Source organism: Onthophagus taurus, chromosome 2, assembly GCF_036711975.1.
Source record: "Onthophagus taurus isolate NC chromosome 2, IU_Otau_3.0, whole genome shotgun sequence".
NCBI classification, from domain to species: Eukaryota; Metazoa; Arthropoda; class Insecta; order Coleoptera; family Scarabaeidae; genus Onthophagus; species Onthophagus taurus.
In genome coordinates, this window is record NC_091967.1 from 14,016,790 (window position 1) to 14,029,211 (window position 12,422).

At 31.6% G+C, this 12,422-nt stretch overlaps 2 protein-coding genes and 1 long non-coding RNA gene across 4 annotated transcripts; all 3 read right to left on the reverse strand.

The window, feature by feature from the left end:
• Positions 1 to 3: 3 nt before the first annotated feature.
• Positions 4 to 1,907, reverse strand: LOC111426956 (IQ domain-containing protein E-like). The gene is made up of 6 exons (XM_023061875.2): positions 1,639 to 1,907; positions 1,432 to 1,584; positions 1,094 to 1,380; positions 691 to 1,032; positions 373 to 637; positions 4 to 315 (listed from the first exon to the last, which is right to left on the reverse strand). The coding sequence occupies exons 1-6, from the start codon at positions 1,651 to 1,653 to the stop codon at positions 151 to 153; spliced, it is 1,227 nt and encodes a 408-aa protein (XP_022917643.1). The 5' UTR covers positions 1,654 to 1,907; the 3' UTR covers positions 4 to 150.
• A 2,957-nt stretch (positions 1,908 to 4,864) lies between these two features.
• On the reverse strand, positions 4,865 to 6,566 carry LOC111426924 (COP9 signalosome subunit 7). Of its 2 annotated transcripts, XM_023061817.2 has the most exons (6): positions 6,320 to 6,566; positions 6,104 to 6,268; positions 5,960 to 6,047; positions 5,679 to 5,899; positions 5,492 to 5,624; positions 4,865 to 5,042 (listed from the first exon to the last, which is right to left on the reverse strand). In XM_023061817.2, the coding sequence occupies exons 1-6, from the start codon at positions 6,482 to 6,484 to the stop codon at positions 5,020 to 5,022; spliced, it is 795 nt and encodes a 264-aa protein (XP_022917585.1). In that variant the 5' UTR covers positions 6,485 to 6,566; the 3' UTR covers positions 4,865 to 5,019. The 2 variants fall into 2 exon arrangements, with proteins under 2 accessions (XP_022917585.1, XP_022917584.1); XM_023061816.2 differs by lacking the exon at positions 4,865 to 5,042 and having other exon boundaries at positions 5,361 to 5,624.
• A 1,778-nt stretch (positions 6,567 to 8,344) lies between these two features.
• LOC111426986 (uncharacterized) lies at positions 8,345 to 9,314 on the reverse strand. Its single transcript, XR_002707888.2, has 2 exons — positions 8,524 to 9,314; positions 8,345 to 8,469 (listed from the first exon to the last, which is right to left on the reverse strand). It is a non-coding gene; the product is annotated as an uncharacterized lncRNA (long non-coding RNA).
• Positions 9,315 to 12,422: the final 3,108 nt, after the last annotated feature.

Genomic DNA, 12,422 nt, shown 5'->3' on the forward strand with positions numbered 1-12,422 from the left:
AACTAGAAATAAACTATTATTTATTTAATGAAATAAAAGCTGATTGGAAAATAACTTATACAAAATTCCAATTTACTAAAAGCGTTACATATGTCATAATACAACGTGAAAATATATATTTCAACACAATTTCATTGAATAAGAATTCAATTAATCTTCAGGACTAAAATCATCTTCTAATTCGTAAGTTTGGTTAATAAACGAAGCGGGGTTAATGATTGAGGGGCCAGGTTGAGGTTGAAGATGTTTCATTAGACAGGATCGCAGAGTTTGGACACAAACGGAAGGATTTAGCTTTTGCATTTGTTGTAAATCCTAAAGAAAAAAAAATTGTGATATTTTACGCATTTTTAGCATGATAAAATTTTAAACCTTTAGAGACTTTTTTGAGCACAATTTTATGGTGCGATCTTTCGTGGACGCCGTTTCTTCATCGTCAGCGGCATCTCTACTTTCCGAAATGCTATAATCATATATTGAACGTTCTTCGATCGTCGATAAATCCATTTCCATTTCGCATTTTTCTATTTCTCGTAGTTTTTGTTCCACTTTACTACAATGTTTAATGTTTGTTGGTGATGGTCTTTGGTGTTGTTTTAAATTTTCGATTTCTGATGCTAATTTTTCAATGTTTGTGCTGAAAATAAAACTTAAAAATTTATATTATTAAAAAAAATGTTGGTAATTTACTTCTTTTCTTCTAAAACATTGTGAGTTTTTAATTGGGCTTCTTTTAAATGTACAATAGTATCTTTTAGGGAATCTACTTCCGTTAAAACGTTCATTAAACAACCATGTAATTGTTGGATTTCTTGGTGAGGACTATCACGTGATGCCGAGGAAGGTTGAAAAGACAAAGATGGGGATTTCGCGCAAACTTCAATATGGGTATCATGGGCTTTATGAATGTCTTTAAATGAATCGTTATTTTTTATTATTTCCAAATTGGCGTTTAACATCGAAAGATAATTTTCTTGAACTAATTCGGAATATAATTCCGAAGAATTTCTTCGAGGAGAATTTGGTCTTGGACTAAAAAAAAATTAAATTCAATTCAACATTAATAATTAAAATACAGTATTGTAGTCAAAACCTGGGTTTTCTACAAGAAACGCTTTTTGATCTTTTTCCTCTCGCATGTAATGATGGATCATAATCAGCGGCTGAATTTGATAAATCATCGGGTTCAACGATTTTAACATTAGAACCACATCCATTACGTTCTGCGTAATAGAGTTTAATAGTTTCAATTTGCCATTGCAACTTTTTTATTGTCTGCTTTTTTTCTTCTACTTCTTTCTGTAATTCAGAGTTTTCTTCGCGTAGTTTTAAAACTAACGTAGCTCCATGTTGAGATAACATCTTTTTTATACTATTTGCCTATTTGATTCAAATTATAATGTTTTAAAAAAAAATTGGTTAATTTCTTACTCGTTTAGGGTCAAGTACCATCTCCAATTGCTTATCCTTTTTGCGTATCTCATCCTGCAATTTTCTTACTTTTACCTTATAAAGGTGATTATCATCTCGAACTTCGTGAAGTTGCTTTTTTAATTCATGCACTTGATACTGTAAATCTTCAACCTTCATATAAAAAGAGGCTTTAGTTCAAAAAAAATTTTATTAATGCTATCTTACCGTAGGTCTAAACATTTTCCGTTTTGAGCTTACAAAACCTTCATGTCAACAAAATTTCGGTTTAAATTTCTGTTAATTTAGAATTTTCTTAATAACTTTTTATCGAAATTTAAGGAAGTGTTGAATTTAATTTGTAAAGAAATTAAAAGCGGTTTACCGGAAGGTTAAATTTGGAAAATGTAACGTTTTTAAGGTGTTATAAAAAGACTTAACTTTTCTAGTGAATTTTGACGCGTAACCTAAAATCTCAAAATGTTTGATCGATAATTTGTGATGTCAAACAAGAAAGACATGATTATGTTAATTACTGTCCTATTTTAATTTTGTTTTATGGCTAATCATTATAAATACAATAATAATATAATATAATATATAATTTACAGGAAACTGTAAATTTAATTTCTTTGACGACACTAAAAAAAAGTTTTTTTTAGTTTTATTCTAAAACAATAAGAAATAGACCTATCTAAACCCATATTTTTGTAAAAATAACGAATTTAATAAGCGAATAATCAATGGTTGTTGCCATTTAAAAAACGAAAATTGTCATAATATCTCAAAATCTAAAACCGAAATTTTTTTTTTGACTACGCCATCAAATTCTCTGTAAAAAGGTGTCCATATAATGTTTTAGTTATAATTTATAATACTCCACCTATAATGATAATCAAGATAATTGCACTTGCTGCTTTTACGATATTTTCAATTTTGGCCTCTAGGGGAAAAACAAAAGATAGCGCTTTGAGGCTTTTGGCATTAGCAGTTTCTCGAAAAACGAGATCTTGACATGTAAGCTACTTTTTTTCTAACTCTTATAGTTTCCGAGATAGCCATGCGGACATCGATTTGGAACCACCCTGTACATATAAATAGAATAATCATGCAAAATACTTTGATATTAAAATAGTATTATTTAAGTGTTTGCCTAACCTATCCTTTGATATGGACTCCTTCCGCTGATAGAATGAAAGTCATTCGGCTTGCGCATACAACATACCAATCTTATTATTCCACGTGGAAAATAACCATGATGCTCTGATCTCAATGAAAGTTAGTACTTTCATGAAGGCATTGTGGTTAGCGAGGCTTACAAACCCTCCAGCATGCCTATGAAGTGGGTATATTTGCATCTTGGTTATTTATACACAAATATCAAAGTATACTAAGCCCGCCACACAGAACAACTTAATAAGAAGTAAGTGACGTTTGAGATACAGGTAAGTACACTACACACCAAATTGTAGCATAATCGTTGTATATATTCCAGGATTAAGAGACTCGAAATCGGAATACTCTGGATATCTCGCGTCCTAATTGCGACTAGTAAAGAACGTCACAATAGTTTTGAATGAGATAGTACCGTACTGTAATTCTTTCAAATAAGTTTGTTCCAAGGAACAACCTTGTATTGTACCATGGTTCAAATCACATTTTTTCTTTCGAAGAATTGTTTACCATTAAAATGAAGTACTTCGCGATTGCAACTATGAATTTTATCACTTAAAGTATTGCAGAATCAATTTAAACCAAGAGATTTGATTAATAACTGATAAATATTGAAATATTAGCTTTAGAAATAAAATGGTGCAAGGTACAAAGTACCTTCCTCTATATAAAGAATTGTACAGGGTCAAGAATCGATCCCTATGGCACTCCTCTTGTTACATTTACAGTATTTGACGTTAATTTACCTGTTTTTACAGTTTGGGTACTACGCATCAGAAATGATTGAATCAAATTTATGGTAATACAATCCGCATTATATTTATTTTCTCTTCTAGTTAACATTATATTAATTAATTAAGGAACCTGGTCATCATATTGCAGCGCCTTGGCTTTATCAACTAAGGTTGTAGATCTTTTGACTAATTAAGACGAGGTCGTTTTTGGTCGAGGCTCAGTAATTAACATTATATCAATCTAAAACTGGTCATCATATTGTGACGACCATCTTGAAAATAGTTTAGATCGAATGATTGGGTTGAACATCCAACATAAACAAAATTTCAGAAACGTAGGTACAATGGAATCAGGGTGGTGCTGACTTTTTGACGGATACTGTATGAATCCAGTTTGTTGAACGTAGGTACTAGATTTTGCATTTATGCACTTACTGTGACAGAACATTTTGGTTTCACTACTTGTTTTCCTGTTGTAGATGTTTTTGCTACCACTCGATATTTATGCATAATTGATATAATTTTTTGTTCTTCCGTTGTGTGAGTTGGATATGAATCTAGTAAACGGAGAAGTATCGGAAATCCGTTATACAACCGGATTTAGTGATAAATAGTGGCATAAAGGCGTGTAATGAACGAACATCGTGCTTTGGCAGTTGAAGTCTACTTGTGGAATAACGTGTCTGTAGTATGTTAAATGTTAGCGAAACGTAATCTGTTATCAATAAAGAGGGTAATAAGCGTACGTTTCAAAAACCATAAAATATTGATGCATAATTATGTAGTCACCTCAACAATCCGGTCTTAAATATGCGTGCGATCTTTATTTCATCCGTATAAGATAATGTTAGATTATTGGAATTGCCGTATTTTAATTAAATAGGTGGAATCATGACCCACGGTGACAACCAGGAAAGCATACCAATTGATGTTTCATCATAATCATACAGATCCAGTTTGTATGAAAAAAGAAAGCTAGGAATGTAATTAGATAAAGTAGTACAAACGAAATCAGTGGTTAGAGATCGAATTTTTATATGATGGCAATATTTTTCCTTTATGAAGTGTTACATCTCGATCTCATTCATCCCATTGCTATTTCATTTCGGAAGTTTATCCTTTTTGTGTCTTACTAACGTCGTTGATATCGATTTCTAAGTAAAATTGATTTACAGCAATTTACTTTCAAGCTAAATTGTGTTTGCCTTCTCTGCGATAATCATATCTCCCAAATTCTACGCCGTCATGGTTCGGTTATTTTTTTCAACACCTTTTCATGAATCAATCATATAGATATATTTAAAACAAACAATGAAACTAATATTTTTATCTAAAAAACAGTGTAATATAAGAAATCAACGTTTTTTAATAATAGGGCCGAATCGAAAGTGGCAAGTAGTAAAAAAAATTAACATTTTATTGTTAGTTACAAAACTGTAAAGTATTCTTTTGCTGTTAAATCACGTAATATTGCGATTAATATTTTTCTTTATGATGAATTAAATTTAAAGTAGATTATAGGCTGTAAGAAAAATAACTAAAATATATTTTTTTAGCAAAAAAAAGCAATTTATTGATTCTAAATGTTACAACGTAGTTACAATTGAAAATTGCAAAATCACAAAAAAACGCACTTGAAAAAATAATTTATTTGAATTCCAAATAATCTGGCACATCATCTGTTTGTAATGGATCCAATTCATCAACGAAGGAGTTTTATACCACCTAAAAAAATGATAAAAATTGCATTTCAAAACTCAAGAAGAAAATATTTTTATATTTTGTACCCACCGCAATTAAGAAAATACGAGATAACAAGAAAAAGAATCTAAAAACTACATTCTACCTTTTTTTCTTGAGGAAATAGAAAACAACGTTTCATACATACTATTTTATTTAATTGATTTCTTTATTTAAATAATTGTTTTCTAAACTAATCTGAATAATTTATTTTATAAATACCTGTTTTTACCGTGGAAATACCTCCACAGCTTAAATCACTAATAAAAAATAATATTTAAACAGTGAACAATCTTGTGCTAGTTAAATTATTACTGTAATTTATTGATATTAAAAATTCTTTAAATACTAAATTAACATTTAAACATTTATAACACCGTTTATAATCATTTTTTTTTACGATTTTAACCAAAATTTACCACTTGATCGTATACCTTTTACTTTTGATTGCTTCTTAGCTTTTTCACCACTAGAAGAAGGCTCTCTGTTATCTGTAGCCATTGCTTCTTCACTACCTTCTGCACGTTCCTGAAGTTGAGTCTTTAATGTTTTCTTTATATTAATTATCTAAAGAATATGATTATAATTAAAATAAATTAAATATGGTTAAAATTAATTTACTTCTTGTTCAATATCTGCTTTTCTTTGTACATTACGATTTTTCTCTGAATTTGCTCTATGTATTTGAGACTCGACACAAGATAAAACTCCTTCGCAAGCTGAACACCAATCTTGAAGACATTGAACAATAACATTAATGTCCTCTGCGCGAATATCTCTTCCAATAGCGGAGTCAACTTCTAATTGAGAGTTCTTTTGGTCTAATTTTCCATGGATTATATCTAAAAAATAAAATTAAAGAATTAGTGAGGTTATGTTTAATTTTTTTTTAATTGATTTACCTGCATAAACAGCTTCTATTATTAAATCTTCCAAGTCACGAACGTTTTTTATATCCAATTCTTTTAATAAATTCGTGTATGGTATACACTAAAGTTAAAAAAAAATAATTTTGAGGTTATGTTACGAAGGAATTTTAAAAATACCTTAGATTTTGTTGCCAAAGTAACGATAGTTAAATGTTGTAACTTTTTTTGTTGACTAGGTGTTAATTCTAAATAATTAGCCTTATTTAATAAGTACTCGCTATAAGTTCCGTACGCAAATAAATTCAATGTATTTAAATATATCTTATTTGGGGTACTCTCCAACTACAATTTAAATTGGTTAATATAACATCAATCATTTTAACGATTACAAACCTCCTTTATATTCGGCATATCAAGTAATTCGCCGAAAACATAAATTCCTGGCACCTCCAGGACTTGTTTTATCAATTCTAAACATGCCGAACCTTTCGCTGTTTTAGCTAATAGTATAAACTGTTCTAAAGGATTCGATGAGTGAGTATTCTTTTCAACAACCATTTCAAATCCTTTAGAATCTTGTAATAATCTTTAAACTAAAATCAAACTGGATGATTACACGTCTATTTTGACAATTACTGTCAAACTGATTTTATTATATAGACAACCCAACATACAATGTTTATTAACACTTTATTTATGAAAATTACTTTATTAATAAAAAAAAATACTTAGAAACTTAGTTTAATTATTAATTTGGTTGGAGATATTATCCAGGATTATATTTATAAATGATTTAAATAAAATATTGGTTTAAATGTAATGCATATATTGGGTTGCCTATATTTCGTAACAAAGAATTTAATGTTTTATTAAAAAATTAATGCTTTAATGAAGTTGGGTTCAATTAAATGCGATTTCATTGTCAAAAATGCATCCGTATTTTTCTTTTTCTTCCCTAGCCCGGCCTTATCGCGGCGTTGATCTATCTTCTGAAGTTTTCACTCTTGCCAGCAAGACCCTTGAGTTGCTGCATAGTCTTGATCAATCTGTGTTATTGTCTTTCCCCATGTTGTTGTCTGCCTCCTTATGGGTTACCCTGCGTGTTAATCTCCATGTACATCCGTGGTTTTCTTACTTCTCTCATTCTTCTTACGTAGCCAAACCACCTTTCGAACCTTTGTACATCCCCACAATTTACAATGCACCAGACTACGGCTATGGCTTATCACAGAAATGTAGATCCATATTGTAACCGTCGGATTTAATCCCCATGTAGTCCCATTGGGTGACATTGGGTGAGTACAATTGTTGCCTTTTTGGTTTTGCAACTAATGTGTAACTTCTAAGTCAGTTCTTCGTCCAAGATATTTCACTTCTGGAGCAAAGGTTAATGGACATTATTTGGACAGTATTAATTCCCTTCTATTTGTGGTCCATAGGTATGTATAGGCTCGCTCAATGAACACTTTATACATCCTTGTCTTGGCCTTTAGTTCTTTACTTCATCCTTCTAAACACAAATTGTGTTCCTGATTTTTTCACTCCGCTTGTTCGTTAGGTGGATTGTCGTGCCCAGATATTGATAACTGCTAACCTGTGTGAGAAGTTGACCATCACATTCGATGTATATGTTATCTACCTGTTCCTTTGTCTTCGTTACCACCATAACATGACTCTTCATTCAACATCATTTCACTTTGTGTATAAAATGATATTTACTTTTAAAATGTTAATAAAAATTATTTTGAAATGTAATATGAGAAAATTTGTACGTTAAAAGATTAAAATAGAATCGAATTCGTTTTCTTTTTATTACTAAAGCTGGCGTTTGAATTATTTCTTAAGTGAATTGAACACCACCACTTGGAAACACGGTGGAAAATTAAAAAATTCCGTTTACCCCTCAAGATTTCCTGAAGTTTGAATGCAGCGACGATTAAAGTTCTATTAAAATTTCTGAATAGGAGATAGAGAATCTCGGCGAGTGTTCAACGACGCGGCGCAACGTCCGGTTGTTGACGGTTGAAGTGAAAGACATCAAAGAAATGAAAATTAATCTTGGTGTAAGAGTTGTGTGTATAATAAGTGGCATATTAAAATTTCGTAGTTTAACAAAAAATAAAGTAAAAAATGTGTTATATCTATCTATAGAGTCGAATGGAATTTCTTTGTAAAAAAAAACTTTATTTGTTTTGTTTTGTTTAGTGTTGTTACAAAGAGCTGTTCATCAACCGTAACTCGACGTATTCTTGATCTTCCGGGACACATTTTTTACTTCCTTTCCTTTTACTTCTAGTAGCCCCAAAGGATCTTTATCTTCCCCATAGGGTGTTTATTTAAAACATTTTTTTTATTGATATTTAACTTTTTATTACGTTAATTAATTTTGGTAATGTAACAAAAAATAAAATAAAAGAATGCCATATTAAAAACATATTTATTGAATCGACGCGGAAATCCACCCTTCTACGCAACAACCACAATTTTTATCAAAAACGTAGTAATCGGGACAAGTGATTTTTGGACTTTTTCTTTCAATAAATCTGAAATGTGATATTTAAAATAAGAGTTAAATAAAAAACTATGTAATTTGTTACCTGGTGCTTTCATATAAAGGAGAAGCTCGAATCCCAACAATAGCTAAGAGAACAAATATCAAAATTTTTGGAAATATCATTGTGTTTAGATTAATGTTTAAAGTAACTTTAAATGTATCGAGTAAATATTATGCACTTAAAGAGATAACATTTAACATTGATATTGATAACGCATAACTACTTATAGACTTGAAAACAAAAACACGATTAATTCATAAATATAATAACTTTAATATCTCCCTGCAAAAAACTTTATTTCCTTCGTCCATTGTTGTTACAAAAAGCCGTTCATCAACCGTAACTAGACATATCCTTGATCTTTCGGGACACATTTTCTACTCCCTTTCCTTTTACTCCTAGTCGTAACGTTCCCCATAGGATATTTATTTAAAATGGTTGACGTCGTTTTTTGCCGGACCCGTATTTATTTTGCCCTTTTAGTTTTCATGCACGAACCGATTACGAAAACCAAGGAGGAAACAGTTTATTTATGGGATCTCTGTAATCTTCCTAAGCTTCAAAGGAGCCTTGTTTCAATCCTTATATAAACACTCTGTATAACTTACAAGGGTCGGGTAAATCCGATCAAAGGTCGTGTTCTGACTGGACAATCCTTATCAAGGGATTCACAGAAAATTAATTGCTCTTTTGGTGTAGGTATACTACTGAATCATTTAGATATTAATTAAAGAGGATTTTAAGGGTATATATTCTAGTTGTAAAAGGGATGGATTAGTTTATTTGAACATATTCAATAATTTTTATGTAAAATTTGAATTTTTTTGCGTAAGATTCTTTATTATTAGAGGGATCTAAATTGAGTTGATACAGAACGCACCTAACTTGGTGCTGGAGAGGTTTCTGAATGACGAAGAAATTCCGAAGGCTTGGAAAAAAGGATGTTGTCCATAAAAATCCTTAAAGAAGGCGATGGCAAAAACAGTCTAACAGGCACGAATTTACTAACCAGACTATATGGCTGAATATTGAAAAACTAAATACCGGAAAAATGGGCATCATTTGGAATGGAGGAACAAGCAAGTTTCAGAGTGGGAAGAACAGAGAAAGGTAAAATCTTCGGTTTAATTCAAACCACAGAAAAGAAAGGAGTTATAACTCATTTGTTGATATGAGACCATACCTAAAAAATGTGGTAAGTTCTATCATAAACATCAATAAATGATACATTAATTAAGGTAGTACAAGAACTATAGGTCTGCGGCAACGCAGTAGTTGTATACGATCGGTGGAGTTGGTCAAAAATAGTGCAAAAACATAGTAGTAACTTTGCGTAGGCGATAACACCATACTTAAAACGAACAATATACCTATCTGGGAAGAAAAATGGATCACGGTGGGAGATGTTATGTGGAAATTTGATTATAAAAGGGCAAAAACATACCAATGCCAATAAAGTTTGAAAAAAATTGGAAAAGAGAAAACAGTAATCTTCATACCTGTGGTGCTGTAAGAATGCGAAACCTTTCAGACCTACAGATGAGCAGTCGGCAAGACCATTTTGGTCAGACTGCAGAATACCGACATACGCAAGATGATGGGGATGCACACAACAATACTCGACGAAGTGTAAAGAAGACAATTACAATTAGGGGATGTCTAAAGCATAATTCAAGACGGGAGCTACCCATAACACTTTTATTTTAAGTGGTATCGAAATCTGAAATTTGTTCTTTTTACTTATATTTATTTATATACAGTTTTTTGCGATGTGCTACAAACTTATAAAATTAAAATAGCCTATAATCTAGGATCTTTTGTTAAAACCAAGAATTTCGTATAAATTTAAGCGGTACTTTGAGTTATTTTAAATTATGATGACACAGAACGAATATTTTATACTTTTGACATAGGTTTATTTCATTTCGTGTATCTTACGGCGTCGACGTCCACATCATATTTACGATATGACCAGTTTGAACTTACGAGGGTTCCCTTTTCCTGGTCATAACGTGGAAAACGCTTGATCGGCGTCACCTATGTTTGAATTTGGACTATAAAAGGGCTGTATTCCGGGCTGGATATTGGTCGGGTGGTTTTTATTATATCACTTCGTTGCGTGGGCATAAAAAGAAATCCATGAAGAAAAAAAAAACTGCGTTTCATATTATATAAGTGTAGATATATTAAATTTTAAAATATTAAAAAATATCGAAAGGATAAAAGCAGTTTGTCTCATTAAATTTTGTAACGTCACGCGTAAAAATTAACCTCGGTTTTATAACCCCAAGGGTTGAAATTTGTTGTAAAACTTTATACTTTTTATCAACGTTGGATATGGCTGTATTTGCTCGGTTGTTGGAGTTAATATACTAAATATCACTCAAGGGAATTATGTTTGAAGTCCCTACAGTACAGGGTGTCCCAATTTCGATGTCCGCATAGGCTATCTCCGAAACTAAAAGAGATAGAAAAAAAGTAGCTTACATGTCATGATCTCGTTTTTCGAGAAAATGCTAATGCCGAAAACTCCGAACAGCTATCGTCTTTTGTTTTCGCCCTATCGGCAAAAACTGAAAATTTTGCGAAAACGACAATCGCGAATACCTCACTTACTATCAAAGATGGAGTATTATAAATAATACATTATATGGGCAACTTTTTACGAAGAATTCAGTGGCGTAGGTAGAATTTTTTTCCCACCTTTTATTTTCGAGATTTTGCAAGTAACTTTAATTTTTTAAATGGAAACCATAGTTGGCTATGGCCTAAAATAATTCGGTATTTTTTTCTGATAACAAATATATATAGTTTGTTGGGTATATTTCTTATAGTTATTGAATAATTAACAATATTTCTTTTTGGTCTTTCCAAAGCAATTGTGTGTATCTAAAAGTTAATGTTGCTATGGTGATAACCACACTATGATGCAAACTTATGTTCTTAAGTTACTTCATGTTTGGGTAGCAGGCTTAGGTCGATGTTAAATTGTTTCAAAATACGAAGTTTGAAACTCGCGTATAACAGAACCGAATAAAACTTTATAATGAAATTAGAAAATTATGAAAAATTTAACATGATGGAATGCTATATTCTATCAAATAAGAATGCGATGCAAGCCGCAGAATTATATTTCCTAAGATATCCAGAAAGAAGACAACCGCACGCGAAAACCTTTAGTCGCTTAGCACAAAATTTAATGGAGTTCGGGTCCTTCACGAAACCACGTCCAAAAACGTATCAAAATGACCAGGAGGATGAAGTCAATGTGTTGGCTACAGTTACGGTAAATCCATCTACATCTTGTAGAGGAATTGAACAAGACGTCGGAGTACCCAAAAGCCGCTGTTCCCGAATTTTGAAAAAAAAATAAATATAAACCATACAAAGCACGGGTCATTCATCATTTACGTGCCGGAGATGCCAATCTAAGATTAGCATTTTGTCGATGGTATTTGGAAAAATTAACTAATCCACTCTTTGCTCAAAATGTGATTTGGACTGATGAAGTTCACGTTAGTAGTGCGGGAATATTTAATCGCAATAATGAACGTTTTTGGTCCGATACAAATCTGGATTATGCAATAGCCAGACGTTCTCAAGGAAGATTCAGGTTCAATGTGTGGTGTGCCCTTTTAAACAACAGAATTTTGGCATATAGCATCTACCATGAAAATTTAAATGCAGATAGATACCTCAGTATATTAAAGCAGCACATTGAACCTTCTGTCGACAATTTACCATTGAATATGTCCCAAATGTTATATTATCAACACGACGGAGCACCAGCACATAATGCCAGAGCTGTTTGTGAATTTTTAAACATAAACTTTGGCAATAATTGGTTGGGAAAAAATTCTATTCATAGATGGCCACCACGATCACCCGATTTATCGCCACTAGATTTTTTTCTTTGGGGACATATAAAAAATATTTTGTAT